This window comes from Chelonia mydas, unplaced genomic scaffold (genome assembly GCF_015237465.2).
Source record: "Chelonia mydas isolate rCheMyd1 unplaced genomic scaffold, rCheMyd1.pri.v2 scaffold_48_arrow_ctg1, whole genome shotgun sequence".
Lineage (NCBI taxonomy): Eukaryota > Metazoa > Chordata > Testudines > Cheloniidae > Chelonia > Chelonia mydas.
In genome coordinates this window covers 380,292-399,634 of record NW_025111268.1, presented here as the reverse complement: position 1 = coordinate 399,634, position 19,343 = coordinate 380,292, and the positions used below count along the sequence as shown (strand labels likewise).

Here is a 19,343-nt window from a genome sequence, read left to right as displayed (position 1 = left end):
CAAATAGACTTTACTGAGTTTCCCCGGACCCAAGGGTTCAAATATCTCCTTGTCATAGTGGATCGGTTTAGCGGATGGCCAGAAGCCTTCCCATGCCGTAATTGTACTGCCAGAACAGTGGCCCTCAAGTTTGTTAAGGAGATCATTCCTGCTTTGGACTCCCCCTGTGGATGGAATCTGACAACGGGACACATTTCACGTCAAAAATCATTCAAAGCATCTCACATGCCTTACAGATCTCCTGGAAACTCCATACGCCCTGGAGACCGCAAGCCAGTGGTGTAGTGGAGCGTACCAATCAGACCCTTAAACGGCATCTCTCAAAAGTGTGCCAAGAAGCCTCATTGTGATGGCCTGATGCTTTGCCCCTCGTCCTACTCCGTATCCGCGTTCTCCCAAAGGGTAGATTAGGGCTCAGTCCCTTTGAAATTATGTTTGGAAGGGCATGGCCTATGAATGGCACCCCGGTTCTGTCAGGGGAGTGGGAGCTGGGTAATGTTTTTTTGTCACAGTATATGTGTTCCCTGTCTGCTGTTCTCTTATCTCTTCACAGGTATACCAAGGATTCCCAGCCTCTCCCCTTGGCCTCTCCCATCCACTCCTTACAGCCCGGTGACTCCGTGCTTGTTCGTACCTGGAAAGACGAGCCTCTCCAGGAAAAGTGGAAAGGACCCTATACCATCCTCCTGATCTCTCATACAGCGGCAAAGATCGAGGGACACAAGAACTGGATCCATCACTCTCGTCTGAAGGCAGTACCCGCCCCCTCGTCAGCAGAACAGTGGACCGTCCAACCTGCTGACTCCTCATCTAGTGACGATCTTAGGCTAAAGCTACTGTTTAAAAGACACAAATAGTGGGCAACTTAATGCTAAAATGGGCCCACCCAGGTACTGGAGACCCTGGGTTGGGAAGACTCCGGTGATAATTAATTGGGTAACATTGTTATTCTCTGTATTGTTATTTCCAAACTGTGCATATCGGGAGCATAACTCCTTTGTTTTGCTTGCGCACCATGTTGCTACTTTAACATACCAGACTGATTGCTGAGTATGTGCTCCAACTCCACTGTCCCCCAAAACGGGAATGCCCCTTGACATGCTGCCCTTGACCCTAGCAGAATTAGCCGCCACCAAAGAGCAGGAAAGAACGGACTCGCCGTTCTGGAATAAGACCTCTTTACAGCAAGCCACCTATCAGGACCAGGAGTATTCAGTTGCAGTACTCACTGAGGGAGTGTTATGTTTTACCCGAAACCAATCTGATCACCATGGGCGTCCTGTGGGAAAAAGCTCCTGTGTTACTACACAGTGGGCTGATGGGTATTGAATAAAGACCAAAAGGGGAGGCCAGCAGTGTGGGTGTAATGGTTCCTCCCCTTTTAGGGAAACTCTTACAAATAATCTTACCACAAAAAAAAGGGTTTGGAAATATATCTTGCCGTCCAGTTAATATCTCCAATGTAGCAAGCCAATGGTGGGTTTGTAGTGGTCCCTATGGCGAATGTAATTTGAATGGCACAATTAGAAACGCCCCCACTTGTACCCAATCAGGAGGATGGGATGCCCCCTTAGGGGCATATGAACTGTTTGGAAAAGCAGCCAAAGCAGCCTTAAATATCCCAGGAATCCCCTTAACCTTACTGGGCCCTACAGGGTCACTATTTTGTATGTGGCCGAAAGGCTTACAAGGTGCTGCCAGCCAACTGGACAGGTAGCTTTTATATAGCTCATGGAGTTCCTCATCTTTCCATAACTGCCACACTGCCCAAAGGAAAGATTAGAAATGCCCGAGACCCCTCTGTTGAGTCACGAGAAAAGACCCTGTGGCAACTGACTATGGCATTGGAGGGCAATATGAAGAATTCCCTCACAACCGAGAAGCTTGTAGGGTGCTCTGTACTGAGAATAGCGCCACTGTTTACCGGGCCAGCCCTGGCATGTATAGGCCGCTATACTGTAAGGCTGCTAATGGTACTTGAGAAAGTGACCTTAGAGTTAGAGGACTTGGTTAGTGATTTAGGATCAGCAGTAAAAACATTAAATAAAGAGGTACAGCAGCTCAGGACGTTTTCCCTCCAAAACAGGCTGGGTTTGGACTATCCCTTGGCATCCCAAGGAGGGGTTTGTGCCCTCGTCGGGCCCCGATGTTGTGTATATGTAAATGATAGCAGTTATGAGATCTATGAAAAGGTGGTACAGGCTGAGGCCCATTCCCGAGCCGGAGCACAGGTTGCCTATACTGCCCCAGAGAGCGATTGGTTGCAAACCTTGTTTTCACGCTGGGGTTTGTCGTTTTGGCTGGGTGGTTTATTTAGCCTGCTATTGAAACTTCTCTTTCCTGTATTGCTTGTATTACTGGTATTATGCTGTGCAGTATCATGTGTTAGGGCCCTTTTGCAAAAGTTAATAAGTCATTCTCTTCAGGGCTATCACAAAGTGCTTATGCAAAGTCCTATTGTAAAGAAATAAGTAGCCCAAGTGAGAAAACTCAGAGCCAAGGTTGTTGAGTGTTCTCAAAGGAGGGAGTTGTTGGGGACACTGGGGCATGGCCACTAGGTAACTCGAGGGGATGGAAGACCACGAGTGTCGACGAAGCCCCCTCGCACTAGGCCCTTGTCCCCCCGTCCTGCCTGGAGGCACTCGCAGCAGCTCTGCGTGCTAGGCCCAAGTGTCCTTGCACCCCCCCTGCCTGGAGGCACACAGAGCAGTTATGCTGAGGATCTGCAACAATATGTTGCAGAGTCAGACTGCCTGAAACTAAGCAAGGCCACACAGTGCAGATATGGAAGAAAAATGCTGAATAAAGCAGCTTTATGTATAGTTTAACAAATGAAACAGAGAACAAGGGCACTAGCTGGGAGCTGGATTGGCTGGTTATATGGATACTTAGGGCAGCTTGCTATTGGATAAGTATGCTGGGAAAAAGGATGTATAAAAGCCTGTGTAACTTCCTGCTCTGTGTGCAGGATTTGAGATTCTATTCTCCCTGTACCGTTTTGCAGCTGCAAATAAACTTTTCTGCTTCTCCACCCCGTTGTGATTATTGGGTATAGCACACCGGGTAGCAAACCAACTCCAGCTGTTGTTTAGGCTCTTGGCACTGGGTGCCGGCACATTAGGAAAAACTTCCCAACCGTCAGGGTGGGAATAAATTGCCTAGGGAGGTTGTGGAATCTCCATCACTGGAGGTTTTTAAGATTAGGTTAGACAAACACCTCTCAGGGATGTTCTAGACGGTGCTGGGCCTGTCATGAGTGCGGGGGACTGGACTTGATGACTTCTTGAGGTCCCTTCCAGTTCTATGATTCTATGGAAATGTTGACTATGATATTATCATAATCTGACATGAGCTGTCCCATTATGACATACCCTGACAATTATGCACCACTACGATGAAAATAATAAAAGTATCATAAAAATAAAAATAAAGTAGAAAACATTTCTAAACAAAAAGTTGTCATTTTTTTTCTGAAATTAATTTTTCTGATGTCTTCTCATGGGAATTTTCACTGAAAGAGATATTATTTCATGAAAAAAAAATCATTTAAATTGATATGACTTTGTCAGACAGGAAACTTTTAACAACAATTTTCCGACCAGATCCATTGTCAACCTTTTGGATGCACATGAGCATGTTATGTACTCTGTGGCCTTGCTAAAATATACCAAAACCAGACAGAGCACTTATGGAACAATGGGCCAAATGCTTGATTCCTAGTCCAGTGCAGCTGTGTTTCAGCATTGTCAGAACAAATCATCGCAAAAGATGGAATCTCCATCTTTTATTTTTACAGTCCAGCAGAGCTTCAAAATCCTGGAGGTTGCAGGTTCCTTTAAGAATTTCCTTTGATTGTTGGTAACTTTTAGTAACTTTTGAAGTAGGACTTGTGTATGATGATAACTTTTTTTTTTATATAATCTTGTTCTTATCCCAGATAAACACCAACACAGGGATGCCATGGTAACATCCGGAGATACTTAGCATAGGTTCAGTGGGCATAATTAAAACTTCTTTGGAAAAAAAAAAAAGTTCTGTAATGACACAAGTTGAAAACTAAATTTTCCTGTTACACACACTTAATTACTTAGCTACAAGGTGAGAATATGCCATGCACAATAACAATTCGGGGAATCTCCAGACGCTGAAGTAAACTTGAACAAAAGAATTACAGACACTGGTTTGCTTCACTCACGTTAGCCCAGGTCCCATGCCTGGTCTAATAGTTAAAACAAAGCAAAAATAAAAAATGGATTGATGAATATATCTACAACCAAAGCAAGAACTTTGGGTAACTCTGATCTATTGAGTTCTGTTGTTTGTTTTGTGTGGTTTCAACACTAGTGTGTTCATGAAAGTGTTTGCAAACCCCAAACTTTTCACAGATATTATTGCAAATTCTTCTGAAAATTGGTCCCAGAAAGAATACTTTTCCACCTTTCATTATTCTCCAGGTGAAAAATGTCATCCCTTCAAGCAGGGAGTAGGAAGTATATTATATGGCTTGGGTGTCTTGTCTCACAAAAGAACAAATAGCAAAGACTAAATAGTCAAGATGAGCAGCTTGTGAACAAAGCATAAATTAACATCATTAGGCCCAACTACTATCCAAATACTTATAAATACCAAATTCATTCAAAGGAAATGAGGTTCATTTGACAAATGATTTGTTCAGCAAAAACGGAGTCTAATTCCCAGTGAATACTCTTTTAAAGGAATAGTTTGGCTTTGCCGTGTGCCCACTCTGAGAGAGATGTCAGAGTCTTGGTTTGGTGTCATTACAGCTAGGCTAACATCACAGGTCTCTCATTATGGATCAGTGCAGGACTGGTTCCATCGGCCGGTAAGCGAGGGTGTGGGTGTTTATCCCCATTCCCAATACAGATCTTGCACAGGTGAACAAAGGGCAGCCACTTTCAAAATCTGTGTGGCCTTTGATCCAGGTCCCAGTGAAATTAGTGGGAACCTTTCACTGGCTTTCACCCTAGGAACACAGCACCACCGGTAGTGCTAGACTTCCCACAGATGCTGGGTCCTCCCTTCACTCCAGCTGTAGGCCCAGAGCAGTCCTGCAGTGGCATGTCAGCAGCATCTTGTGACAAAATGTAGTAGGACCCATTTGGCCATGCACTTCCCCAGAGCCCTCACTGGTTGATTTTGCTATAATGTGTCTGCTGTAAAGCTCGCTGAATCGTTCCTTCCCTTGCATTGTTATGATTGAGACCTGTGACTTTACTGCATGAGCATGTAGAACAGAAATCGGAATATTGTTAAATCTCTTATTTCAGTGATAGTTTAGGACTAGAACAAGGTGACATTTTTCAACTGAAACTTTTTTCCCAGCAAAAAATGCAGATTCAGGTAAACTGATATACTTAGTGTTGATTTCACTGAATTGTTTTGGTTGCGGGGAAGGAACCTTTTAAAAATTTCAGAAAAAAAATTGTTTTGATTTTCCTTTAATTTTATTTAAAAAATAAAACATTAAGAATTGCTCAAAACTAAATCAACATGTTTCTTTACTGGTCAAACAAAATGTTTCATTTGACCCAAAATGAAAGCTTTTTTTAAACTTTTCAATTTACCAACATTTTGGTTTTGGTTCAACCCCAAACAGTTCCTCTCCCCTACCATTTATCTCTGGAATTTCCAGTGAACTGAAAAATCTACGTACACAGCTCTCATTAGGAGTGAAGGCTGTTCACACCCACCATTTCCTAGAGGGCTAACTCTCCATTGCTACACTTCTCAAGATCCCCCTTCCTGAACATTAGGAGACAACTGAAGATTTGGACACAGGAGTTCCTGCAATGTCTTGTTATGTGGGAAGGTGTTAATAGAATGAACCAGATATGAATCCCATATGACATAGAAAGGCCTCAAACCTACAGCACAATCTGTTGGTAAACCATCTTATTGTAAGTGTGAGGCATAGCCACACCATCACCTGGCTCATGCACGTCCACCAATGTAATATACGCCATCATATGCCAACAATGCCCCTCTGCTATGTACATCGGCCAACTGGACAGTCGCTACGTAAAAGGATAAATGGACACAAATCACATATTAGGAATGGCAATATACAAAAACCTGTAGGAGAACACTTCAACCTCACTGGACACACAATGGCAGATTTAAAGGTAGCCATCCTGCAGCAAAAAAACTTCAGGACCTGACTTCAATGAGAAACTGCTGAGCTTCAGTTCATTTGTAAATTGGACACCATCAGCTCAGGATTAAACAAGGACTGTGACTGGCTCGCCAATGACAAAAGCAGTTTCTCCTCCCTTGGTGTCCACACCTCAGCTGCTGGAAGAGGGCCTCATCCTCCCTGATTGAACTAACCTCGTTATCCCTAGCCTGATTCTTGCTTCCATATTTATACCTGCCTCTGGGAATTTCCACTCCATGCATCTGACAAAGTCGGTATTCACCCACGAAAGCTTATGCTCCAATACGTCTGTTAGTCTATAAAGTGCCACAGGACTCTTTGCCACTTTTACAGAACACCTAAAGAGACGAAAGACCAGATTTTTAAAGATATTTAGGTGTTGCTCCATTCCCTATTACAAGGCGTGAGTGACTTAGGCTTCTAAGTGTCTAAATCACTTTTGAAAATGGAATTTAGCAATCTAAGTTTCAGTGTAACTCAGGCTGCTTAGTACCTGTCAATTTTGAAAAGGCAGCGTAGCTAAGTCCTTTAGCCCTTGTAACGCCAAGCAGAGAAATGTCTAAAAATCTGGGCTTAACTGTCAAAACGCACCAAAAGTTTGCCTGAAAGATGTGTCCAAAGCAATATGGCTTAGCTGCCTCTTCACTGATTGTTTCCAATGGAAACACCCTGAAATGCCTCTGGAAACTCATTATCCCAGGCAATGACATGCTACCACTACATGAAGAAAATGAATACTTGTGGCACCTTAGAGACTAACAAATGTATTAGAGCATAAGCTTTCATTCACTCTCAATATTTCTGCTGTAACTTTACAGCTTGTTCGCTTTTAGCTCATGCTAAGTTGGCAGAAATAAGGGTTTGGATGGGTTATTTGCTTCAGGGTGCCAGAAAGGGACACTCTGGGCCTTGAGTCTTTTCAGCGGGAGGGGCAGCAGATTCCTTCACCCTCTCCACCATCTTGGACATATGGATTCTGTGCTCGTCTCTTCCATTTGGTGAGGCCACTCTTTGGTTGCACAGTGCTAGCACACGCAGACCCCCACCAAGGCATGGGTCATCGGGCCTAGGAGCAGTATGGGGTATCGTACCTCAGGCCCCTTCACCAGCCTCATCCCTGACAGTACTGGGCAAATCCTGTGGGGATATGGCATAGGAGTTGATGCAGGGCTGCCCAAAGGAAGTTTTGAAGCTAGGCATGCTCCTGCCATAACGATGCCTCAGTCCCCAGTGTTTCTTCAGCCTCTGCGGCTGCCCTAAGACCAGGCTGGGAGCAAGCAGCACCCCTCCACCCTGGGGATACAGTGCCAGGAGGTAGGGCTACCTAGAGAGCAGGAGCAGAGACAGCAAGGGGGAAAACTGAGTCAGCAATGGGTGAGATGGAGAGTGAAAGTGATTCACAACTGCTTTTCAGAGGGAGGAAAACCCAGGCACAGCTTTCCTGGATGGTCAGCAAGAGAAGGAGGGCAGAGCCACCAGGCAAGGATAACTGAGGGCTCTGTGCTGTGCTTTGCTCTGCTGAGGCAGGTCAATTAGTGGACCCAGGGGCAAAGCATGGTGAGGAATTGGCCTCCCTGTGCTATAGGGCAGACACCTTGGAAGTCACAAACAGCAGCTCGGCAGGGTGAGTCAGTCATGCCCCAGCTGACTGGACAAAGCACCGTGGCCGACGGCCAGTGTCTCCAAACAAGTACATGGATAATTTCCTTGCTTAGCTCCTCTGTCCTCTGACCTAAAAGGGGCTTCAAGAGGCTTCTGCAGCCCCTCCATTGTTTCCATTCATGACTGGGACAGCGGGAGTTTCCTGAAGCCAGCTGGGATCCCCACTTAGAGTTAGGAAGGGATTGGCAGGCCACCAACCTGCCAGATTCAACACAAAGAGAGAAGAGTCCAAGCCAACAGTTTGTGAACAACTCAGAAGTGAAATTTACCCATCTGAACATTGTCATGTACACTTAGGAGTTACGAATATGGTCACAAAAAATCAGTATTGCTTTTATGAATGATTCGCTTAGCAAAAAAGAGGATAAATTCCCAATGAATGCTATGTCAATGGCATAGTTAGATTGTCACAGATGGCTGCTCTATCTGCTCAATCTGGCCATATCATTGCAATTGTGGTTTCATGACACAACGTCTTGTTGCCACAGGGAATAATGAACTCTTCTCTTCTGATGGGCCAGTTTGTCTATGGCTGCATAAGGAGAAGAGAGGGCATCAAGCCAAGTTCTCTCCCCTCCCCACCCCCATGTACAGATTTTGCAAAGGCATATGAAGTACAAACATATTTGATATCCTTGACTACATGGTCCCACTACTGTTTTTTGTAGCAGCCTCCATCTGTGACAGCCAACACAGCATGGATATAACTGGGGATCTCTGGAAGTAAAGACAGGAGTTGGTACAGCTTGAATTAAAGAGCAACAGCTTCAGCACTTTGGCACTGTCATAAATATAAAGGGAAGGGTAACCACCTTTCTGTATACAGCGCTATAAAATCCCTCCTGGCCAGAGGCAAATCCCTTTCACCTGTAAAGGGTTAAGAAGCTTAGGTAACCTCGCTGGTCCCTGACCCAAAATGACCAATAGGGGACAAGATACTTTCAAATCTGGAGTGGGGGGAACAAAAGGTTCTGGCTGTCTGTGTGTTGCTTTTGCCAGGAACAGATCAGGAATACAGCCTTCCAATTCCTGTTAAGTTAGAAAGTAATCTAGCTAGAAAATGGAATAGATTTCCTTTTGTTTAATGGCTGGTAAAATAAGATGTGCTGAATGGAATGTATATTCCTGTTTTTGTGTCATTTTGTAACTTAAGGTTTTGCCTAGAGGGATTCTCTATGTTTTGAATTTGATTACCCTGTAAGGTATTTACCATCCTGATTTTACAGAGCTGATTCTTTTACCTTTTCTTTCATTAAAATTCTTCTTTTAAGAACCTGATTGATTTTTCATTGTTCTTAAGATCCAAGGGTTTGGGTCTGTGTTCACCTGTGCAAATTGGTGAGGATTATTATCAAGCCTTCCCCAGAAGAGGGGGTATAGGGCTTCGGGGGGATATTTTTGGGGGAAGACGTCTCCAAGTGGTCTCTTTCCCCGTTCTTTGTTTAAAACGCTTGGTGGTGGCAGCATACTGTTCAAGGACAAGGCAAAGTTTGTACCTTGAGGAAGTTTTTAACCTAAGCTGGTAAGAATAAGCTTAGGGGGTCTTTCATGCAGGTCCCCACATCTGTACCCTAGAGTTCAGAGTGGGGAAGGAACCTTGACAGGCATGTAGGAAGGTCGGATACGCACATTCACGAGTGGGTTACACTTTCACTGTGAATGCTATCAAGTGCCTATATGAGGTGGGAGGTCCCAGCACCAATGATGCTGCTAGACTTCCCAAACTTTCCACAGCAGTGGCATCCCAGACTAAGCATAGGGTGGAATACAAGATACCATCCTGGAATGTAAGCAGCAGTGGCCTCGTCACCAGGCATTTCCTCAGAACTCCCATCATCCTGTGCAGCCAGGGTGTCTTTGAGATCTGACACCACAAGCCCTGGTCCTGTCACAGTTGAGTCACATTCTCACGTAGAAGAGAAATCCAAATGTTGTTCGATCCCGTAGATCAGTGATTAAGGGGTGAGGCAAATGCCACTGAAGTCAACCCGGTGATATTCCAATGATTATGCTGGGCATGAGCTCTCTTCGGTTAAGGCCTGATCCAATGGTTGTTCACACACAGCAGGTCCACAGAGCTTGTCGCCTTTTGACCAAGTTCTCAAGTTCCCCTTTCTAAGCATAGGAGTGAAATGAGGAACTTGACACAGGATTTCCTGTGCCCTCTTGTTATGTGGGGGGAGCGAGTAGAAGGAACCGGACAATAGCAAGATCTCTAAGGCCATCCCTTGGTGAAAGTATGAGGAGGCGGCGTGGGGTAGGGAGTCACATTGAAAGATGGAGTTTGAAGACAATGAAAGGGACTAACTCTCAGCAGAACTTTGAAAGTTTGCTTCAAATACATGTTTAAAGCTATATAGGGGAGAGCTTCTTCAACAACTATTTCCAGTGGAGAAGCCTTGAAATGCCTCAGGGAGCTCATTAACCAGGCAATGACGCACTGCCACTGCATATTGATTTTAAATATTTCTGCTGTGACTTCACAGCAGAGAGGGAGACAATTATTCCCAAAGATCTTGTTGGGTCTTAGATTTTGCGGAGCGAGGGGTGGAGATGCTCTTAGATCTGATTCTTTGCGAGTTGGGGAAGTGGTTGATGTGAAAAGATTCCTGAGGGCTGCCTTGACCAAACCACTTCTCTTGTTCACTAATTTGCTCTTCACAGAATGGACAGACAGCAAAGGACATCCTAAGACAGGGCTTGTAAAGACGGGTGTGAGGATGAAATGTACAAGGCAGAAAATCTATATAGCAGGGAGTATCTGATCACCCTCATCAACTGCTTACTGTTGTTCAGACCCGAACACCTTTGCTATAGGAGCAGGTTAGAAGCAGGGGAAATAAAACCCATCACCATCCGTGTTAAGATCTGCAAATACAACCCAGTTTTCCAGCAAGGGTGAGTATTTTATCCTCTTCTTTCCCTGCTTAGCTCTACCAATGTAAAAGAAAAAGAAAACTACCTCATTAGGATTCATTCCAATCTAATTCCCTGCTCCATCAATCAGTCTCCAACTAATTCACCTAAAGTATGATGAATGTGTCTAAAATCTTCATTACAAGCTTCTCTCTTGAAAAATCTTCATATTATTTTTATTTGTTGTTTTAATTTTAGTTTTGAAATGTATAAAATAGGTTCATTAGATGCTAGTCTGTAAGCAATGACCACCCCCACACTATATTTAATCCATTCCTGCTTATGACCACTCATAAATACTTTCTTTTGAACACAGAAAATTTAATTCAGTTGCCTCAAATCAAATGATAAAAGGGTCAAGTTCGCTAGTCAGCTTCAGCTGCTTTCCACCACTCTGGCGACAGAGTTAACTGGTGAATCAAACAGTTTTCATGGCTGCTTTGCATTTTTGGAACAGCATAAATAATCTAAAGTGTATCCATGAGTCCTGCTGATAAATTACTCTTTCAATTCTTGTTTCAATTGGGGTTTTGTGTAAAGCTGGTCAAAAGTCTCCACTGAAATCATTTTTTTTCAATGAAAATGCCTTTTCAACTAAATGTAAATTTTGTGAAACAATGTTGTGATGAAAATAATCAGAGACCAGTTTTCAATCCTTGGTTACTTAACAAGGTAACTCAGTTTCATGTTTGTGTGCACAAATCAATACTTTTGTGAGCATTTATATGCTCACATGCAAAGGTGAGAGATGTGGTTATCCTGGGTTGAAAAATGGGACTTCTGAAGGTGTTTAACAATGCAATAAGAATAAAATAGAATTTGTATCATGGAAGGGCTGATTGCAAAGCATAGTTAAGGTTCAGTTTTTCACTTACAATTAAAGCCTTTAATGATTCATTGTGGGGGAAGACTAAAATGAATCATCTTCAGATTTTCCACTCTAATTATTTTGAGTATATACTGTTCATGGCAATATATAACTCAAGCCAATTTCCTCTAGTTCCTTGAGTTACATATTGCTCATTTTTATTTTTGGACAAAGTCTACCACTTCAGTCAATTAATCTTGATATTCACCTCATCACCGATCAATATGTGTTGATTCTTCCTACCCTTGTCTTGTGTCATGGCAGGTGGATTAGCGGTATTCCATATACCCATCATTTAAACTGAGTACATGGAGCCCACACAGAATGTGACTGAATTCATCCTTTTGGGACTTTGCCACAATGAGAAGTTATGGCCAGTGTGTTTTGTCTTCTTTTTACTCCTCTATATCGCTACTGTGCTGGGAAATCTTCTCATCATTGTCACTGTAAAGAGCAGCCAGTATCTGAAGTCTCCCATGTATTTCTTCCTCAGCTATCTGTCCTTTGTAGACATGTGCCTTTCCTCTGTCACAGCCCCAAAACTGATTGCAGACTTCTTTGTGGAGAGGAAAACCATCTCCTTTGATGGCTGCATAGCCCAGCTGTTTGTGGCCCATTTCTTTGGGTGCACTGAAATCTTCCTCCTCACAGTGATGGCGTATGATCGTTACATTGCGATCTGCAAACCCCTCCATTACACAACCATCATGACTGGATGTGTTTGTGGCTCCCTTGTGATGGCTTCATGGGTGGGCGGCTTTGTGCATTCCATGGTTCAGACTGTCCTGACCATCCAGTTACCCTTCTGTGGGCCCAACGAGATTGACCACTATTTCTGTGACGTGCACCCTTTGCTGAAACTGGCCTGCACTGACACTTATCTTGTTGGCATCATGATCATTGCCAATACGGGGTTGATTTCCCTGACCTCTTTTGTTGTGCTGGTTGTGTCCTATGTCTTCATCTTAGTCTCTTTGAGAACTCGCTCCTCCGAAGGTCGTCGCAAAGCTCTTTCCACTTGTGCCTCCCATATTGCTGTAGTGATTATATTTTTCGGGCCATGTATCTTCATGTATTTAAGACCTTCCACCACCTTCTCAGAGGATAAGATGGTCACGGTGTTCTACACCATTGTCACCCCCTTGCTGAATCCCTTGATCTACACCCTACGCAATAAGGAGGTGAAAAACGCCATGAGAAAATTAGGGAGCAGAAAAGTGACATTAGGGGTGAAAGGGAAAATGCGATGTGTAGATTGATGGGAGTCCTGCATAGTAATGCTGTTCAGCAGGAATTTTAGAGAAAAGAGATTTTAATATCACGGGTGTTCAGTTTTTCTGATTTTCTCTGAATCCTCCTATTGCTATTCTAGTTCAATGTGAACGCTTGCAACATTTAAGGCTCAGTGAAAAGTGGAAGCTTTTCCAGTTCTTTGTTCAATTTTATACCTCATGTCAGTTAGATTATTGATTATCATTATCGTAGTCCCAGGAGCACTGGAGCAGTATGACCCAGTGATAGCCCTGGACTGAGGCTCTGAAATCATGGGTTCTAGTCTCGGTTCTGTTACATTATGAATTTGGGTGAGTCACTTCCTTTCTCTGAACCTTTGCTTCCCTCCCATGTTTTTGCCATTTGAGACTGTAACCTCTACAGGGCAGGGACTGTCTCTTACTTATGTTTGTACGGCACCAAGCACATGGAGTCCCAGTTTCAGTTCAGGCCACTAGGCAAAGCTGTAATACTGTGCAAACTATGAGGATCTGTTAAATGAAAATGTATATCTATAAAATAGTATAAAACTGTGTGAATCCCTTTGAGCTTCTCATCTGTCCTTGTTTTGCTATGTCCCTTTGCAAACAATTATCATTATGAGCGAGGGAGAAACAAAGCTTATTGCATCTTAGGTGTAGCATGCAGCATTCTGAACCATCTAGCTTTGCTTTTAAGTACAATGCCATTTATGTCATGTCAGTGCCGTACATTTTATTTAAGCTGCCCACAGATGGTTGTGCAATATGGGTCTTTCTGGAATTAGAGCTATTTTGGAGAGAGTCATGGAATGGGGTTCTTTCGACCTATCTGAAAAGAGAATGTTTGTGAGTGGCAATGGTTAAGACATTTGAAATCTGGCGCATGACCCATAATGAACAACTCCACTCTCATTTGAACACCACGATCCAACAAAAAGAATAGCAATCCTGGTGATGAGATGCTCATTCTGTTCAGATTTGGCTCCATTATTTACAATGACACTACTTACCCTCCAAAAGAAGTGACATTCAATTTGAGACATGAACACTTCTCCTCACAATCAACAGATTCCTGCAAACTCTCGGAGTGTGACCACCAGAAATTCAGAACACACAAAGCAGAGCATATCTCCAGTTGTGAGAATAAGAGACTCCTCTAAAACAAATGTATATGTTTCCTCCCTATGCTCCCATCTCATACACGGGCAGAAAGATCATCTGTTTAGACTATGAGCCATCAAGGCCACCCAAGAGAGCTGCCCCACTTGGATACCATGGCTAGCAATCTCCAGAGAAGGCGCAACCCTGAACTTTTTCACCCTTGTGCTTGTCTCTCATGGACAAGGCTAACACGAATAGGCCAAGGAGCAAGGAGCTGTATTGTGATGACTAGGTTATTTCTTTCACCCAGCGAAACAGTTGGTAGAAGGCAATGGTATTTGGTTAATGTTGACTTGGGATGGTTTGAGAAGGGTGGGAAAGGGCCTCCTAGCTTATCACCTCCTCCACCTGTGGTTCCTGCCTCTTGGAATTTGCCCCACAGTAAAAAAGAGTCATGTCCCAGAAGTCCTGATACTGCATTATGAGGTCACATCAGCATGTGATGGCATTGTGTCATAAGACCTGCTTGGTTAAAAGACTGGTTGATTCAACATAAAGATAACATGTCATCACACCATGATACTAGTTTTCAATACCCAAAACAAACTTGAGGCTATTTAACTGGACCTCACCCCCAGGAGCCAGGGCAAGCAGAAACCAGACAACCTCAGGAAATTGAATGGAATATATGGGACAGGTGGTAATATCACCTTCTCAGCTATTTATTAAAGTCCCCTTTTGGAGATGAATCTTTACATAGCTCTTGAGGAAGTTGAGACAAAATACAGTCTTCAGGGGAACTAGTAGGAAGCACACCAGGCCCAATCTGTAACTTGAGAGAAACTATATGCAGAATTTCTTGTGTTTGTATGGGGGGGGGGGGGCGGGGGGAGCGATTGCTGTGGAGGTAGCCTAGAGGTTGCAGCTACTGTTCCCCCTTTTCCTTCATCATTCCTCACAATCCTCTTTCCCTAACTACCTCTTGGAAGTCATGGCTGAATCCCCTTCCTCTCCCCATCTCTCTGGATGGTTGGTAAATGGGAGAGGGATGGGTGGGTGAAATGGGGTCTTCCTCACTCCCTGACACGTGGCTGGGCATGAGAGTCTGCTCTCTCTCCCTTCTCTTGGAGTGCTTTGCTCTCCAGCTCCTGGACAATGTTCCGGAGAATTACTGTCTTGAGTATCAGTCAGAGCCTGTAAAAAGCCTAAACCGTTGAGCGCTGGCTGCAGATTTGGGTTCAAAATACTAATAACCCAGTGACATCAAGTGTCTGTGTATTTTGAACTCCTAGTTATTGTGACCATAGTGCTTAGTGAGCCATTACCTTGGCGAACACCTGTAGCGCTGCCCAGAGGAATCAAGCATTGGGCAAGTCCCCAGCAGGTATAAATCAGCATATCTCTGTTGAAGTGAATCAGTGATCCAGATCCCCAGCTGGTATTTGGAGTCTAGACAGCCATGTCAACTTATACCAGCTCTGGATTTGGTCCTATTAACTTTTAAAGTGACAGGACATTAGTTCCAAAAACAAATGATTTTGCTTCCTGTTCTCACTGCTTGTAACTATGATCACAGACTCTCCACGAAATCTGTTAACAATTCTTAGAGTGGGTTCCCTTGAGTATAATTACAAGTTGGTTTTAAGGGGGTCCCCGTGTCATGCAACTTTTTAATAAGTCACAGCAGCAAATCTAAGTTGAGTTTTTAGCGAAATAAACCTCAAATATTTGCCACCTAGAACTCGGCTGATGCTATATAAAATTGAATTGCTTTGCAAATGCTGCTGGAATCAGAGTTTGGACCTCAGGTGCATGAATTTTCTGCAGAAAAAGGACCTAGGGATTACAGTGGATGAGAAGCTGGATATGAGTCAACAGTGTGCCCTTGTTGGCAAGAAGGTTAATGGCATTTTGGGCTGCATAAGTATGGGCATTGCCAGCAGATTGAGGGACGTGATCATTCCCCTCTATTTGACATTGGTGAGGTCTCATCTGGCTTACTGTGTCCAGTTTGGGGCCCCACATTATGAGAAGGATGTGGAAAAATTGGAAAGTGTCCAGTGGAGGGCATCAAAAAATGATTAGGGGACTGGAACACATGACTTGTGAGGAGGGGCTGAGGGAACTGGGGTTGTTTAGTAAGAATGAGGAGGGATTTGATAGTTGCTTTCAACTACCTGAAAGGGGGTTCCAAAGAGGGTGGCTCTAGACTGTTCTCAGTGGTAGCAGATGACAGAACAAGGAGTAATGGTCTCAAGTTGCAGTGGGGGAGGTTTAGATTGGATATTAGGAAAAACTTTTTCACTAGGAGGGTGATGAAGCACTGGAATGCGTTACCTAGAGAGCTGGTGGAATCTCCCTCCTTAGAGGTTTTTAAGGTCAGGCTTGACAAGGCCCAGGCTGGGATGATTTAGTTGGGGATTAATCCTGCTTTGAGCAGGGGGCTGGACTAGGTGACCTCCTGAGGTCCCTTCCAATCTGATATTCTATGATTCTATGATTCTGTGGTTTTCACATAACTTACTTTAATTATTTCTCCTTCAACTTCCTCCCAAGGAGATCAACGACTGCCAGAAGAAGAGAGAGAACTGGTCAGAGAGATAGGGAAGGAAGCTTCTCACTTAGGTCAAGGTCTGCCAGTAAGGACAGAAACAGCCATTGGTCCATTCTGAGCTCAGAAAGGCCTTGGTATGAAAATTTAACTCAGTGCTGACAGGATTAAATACCCTCCCCAGATCCTTAGGCACATCATTAGTGACCTCTGGATTGCATAGAGGGACCCTAAGAATGGGTCTCATTTCTGGCCTGGGGGTGAGGTTTAAACATCATCTGGCAACAAACTCTTTACTGTACTGATTGGCCAATGCCACACTTTAAATAGTCCTGTAGGAACGAGGCTTCCCTGTAGGTTCTTAAGCTGATTGCCCCTGAAGGACTTTTCTTCAGGAGCAGGTTAAAGTAGCAGAAATTCAAAAAAACCCAAAAAACCTCAGAAAGCATTGACAATGAAGCCAATGTAACCATCCCAACTGTCTGTCTGTCCTGTGAATCTCTAATGCATCCTTCATCTAGCACTAAATAGAAGAATTTGTTGAAATATAATTAGTCTTCCACTAGGACTGTAGTCCTTGCTCCTTCCACTGATAAGCCATATTTCTGAGAGTTTGTTTTCCTTTCCTTTTTCTTTTCTTACAAAGAAATTAAAGCACAAAGGGGTCAGATTTTGAAAAGTACTTAGGTGCCTAAGTCACGCTAATTTTAAATATCCTTAAAAATCTGGCCCTACACCCATTGACTTTAATAGGAATCTTCCTATCGACTTCAGTGGGCATTTGACTGGGACCCTAGCGCTGGCTCAGTCCAATTAAACTCTCCCCTTTGAGGAACATGTTTTCCATTTTCCATTCATGTTTTGTTGGTTGTTCTGTATTTAAAATGTATCGAGGCTGGAGAGAGGGGTTGGACTGACAGAGCTGGAGAGTGAATGTTCCACAGTTATTACGAGACCAGGTGCCCACCACGCAGACAAAGAAAGTCCCCCGAAATGTGTCTCAGCCATGACGATGCAAGACCCCACCCTGACAGCTGCTATCGGACTGGGGAATTCAGCCCCCACGATTCGGGGGGGACACCTGGTGCCAGTTGTGATGGTGGCTTTTGCTTAGCTGACACCTGCCCAGTCAGGAACTGTACTGAGACCTCACCAACTCATTACACACGTGCGCCTGAAGAGCCAACAGATTGTAACAGTCCTGGGCAAGTCCTATGGGAATACACTAGAGGAGTTAATGCAGGGCTGACCAATGGGAGTTCTGGAAGCTCGGCAGATTACTGCTTCTGCTGGCGGCCTGGTGTTGCCGGAGTTCCTGTTATTTCTTCTGCCCCCACGGAAACAGGCTGTGCAATTGCAGCACCTTTCAATCCCAGGGGACGCTGTGCTAGGAGGGAGGGTAACCAGACGGCGGGGCCAGGGACAGGAATGGGGTGGAGGGAGTCTCAGCAGTGAGTGAATAGGAGAGCAACGCCGATGATCTACTGCTTTTCAGAGGGGGGACACCAAGGTTGGGCTTTCTAGGATGGTCATTATGGGCAGGTCAATTTGTGAGCCTTGGTGCAAAGCGTGGTCAGGAATTGGCAACCCCAGGCTGTGGGGGATACATTGTGGGGGCTACAAATGACAATTGAGTAGGATGGCTCAGTCAGGTCCTTAGCTGATTGGACACCCTGGATCTGGGGAAATGACTTCCCCGATCTGTGAAGTCCAAGTACAGCAGCTGGTGAGCTAGGTCTCTCAGCTGTTATGTGGATAGGTTCCTCCCTTAGTTTGCCTGGCTTTTGTCTTGAAATGGGATATAAGGGGCATTGGTTGCAGTCATGACTGGGACAGCGGGACTTTACCTAAGCCTGCCCCGGGAAGGGATCATCAGGCCATCAACCTCTTACACTCAATACAACGACGGAAGAGTCCAAGTGAATAGTTTGTAATTATGCCCAAATAAATTTGTTAGTCTCTAAGGTGCCACTAGGACTCCTTGCCGTTTTTGCTGCTACAGACTAACACAGCTGCCCCTCTGAAACCAGAAGTGAAAATTACCCATCTGAACATTTGAATGTATTCTTCAGAATTACCAAATATAGTCAAAAAATATCAGGGTTGCATTCATGAATGATTCGCTTGGCAAAAAAGGGGAAATTTCCCAAGGATCACTGTCATGTCACCTGGCTTCTCTTGTGTGCTAGTTCTTGCAGTATGGTCACAATTGAGCTTTTGTGACCCACCATCTTGTTGCCATAGGAGTGGTTAACGTCACTCATCTGTCATAATGGAGAAATATGTGGAATAATGTGTAAGTAGAAGAGAGGGTACCTAGCCTTATTTCCTGCTTCCCACATACAGATATTGTAAAGGTATATGAAGGAAAAATATAGTCTATATCCTTGACCACCTGGTTTCTGGCCCTGGCCCTGTGTCACAGTTGTCACAATATCATCTGGAGCAAAAATCCAAAGGTTAAGTCCTGTATACCAAGGATTAACACAAAAACACTGAAATCCACAAGGTGATTTTCCATTGATTTTGTTGGACACTGGGTCAGGTCTTAACTGAAGACAACTAATGGCTGTTCACGCACAACGGATATTGGCCTTTGAAGAATCATTCTAGACAGGACCTCTGTGATTAGTACCAATTTAGGTCAAGTCTTTATGTCTCTCTAACAATAGAGACCTCACCAGAAGAACTATAAGGGTCATGATGTAGCCTAGATCATACTCTCCCAACCAAGCCATGTGCACAGATTTGGAGCTGTACTAAAGCAATGCTTCAGCCATCTCTTTCTGGCCTCAGGGAAATGGGAGCAGGAATGAA

General features: G+C 44.2%; 1 protein-coding gene across 1 annotated transcript; it reads left to right on the top strand.

The window, feature by feature from the left end:
* Positions 1 to 4,811: 4,811 nt before the first annotated feature.
* On the top strand, positions 4,812 to 12,880 carry LOC102944096 (olfactory receptor 4S2). Its single transcript, XM_007066208.3, has 2 exons — positions 4,812 to 4,843; positions 12,115 to 12,880. The coding sequence occupies exons 1-2, from the start codon at positions 4,812 to 4,814 to the stop codon at positions 12,878 to 12,880; spliced, it is 798 nt and encodes a 265-aa protein (XP_007066270.3).
* The last annotated feature ends 6,463 nt before the right edge of the window (positions 12,881 to 19,343 follow it).

Excerpts from the sequence above, each read along its gene's own strand:
- LOC102944096 (XM_007066208.3), top strand. The coding sequence starts at position 4,812 with ATGGATCAGTGCAGGACTGGTTCCATCGGCCG. Across the intron at positions 4,844-12,114 it reads AGGACTGGTTCCATCGGCCG|CTATCTGTCCTTTGTAGACA; the intron begins GTAAGCGAGGGT and ends TTTCTTCCTCAG.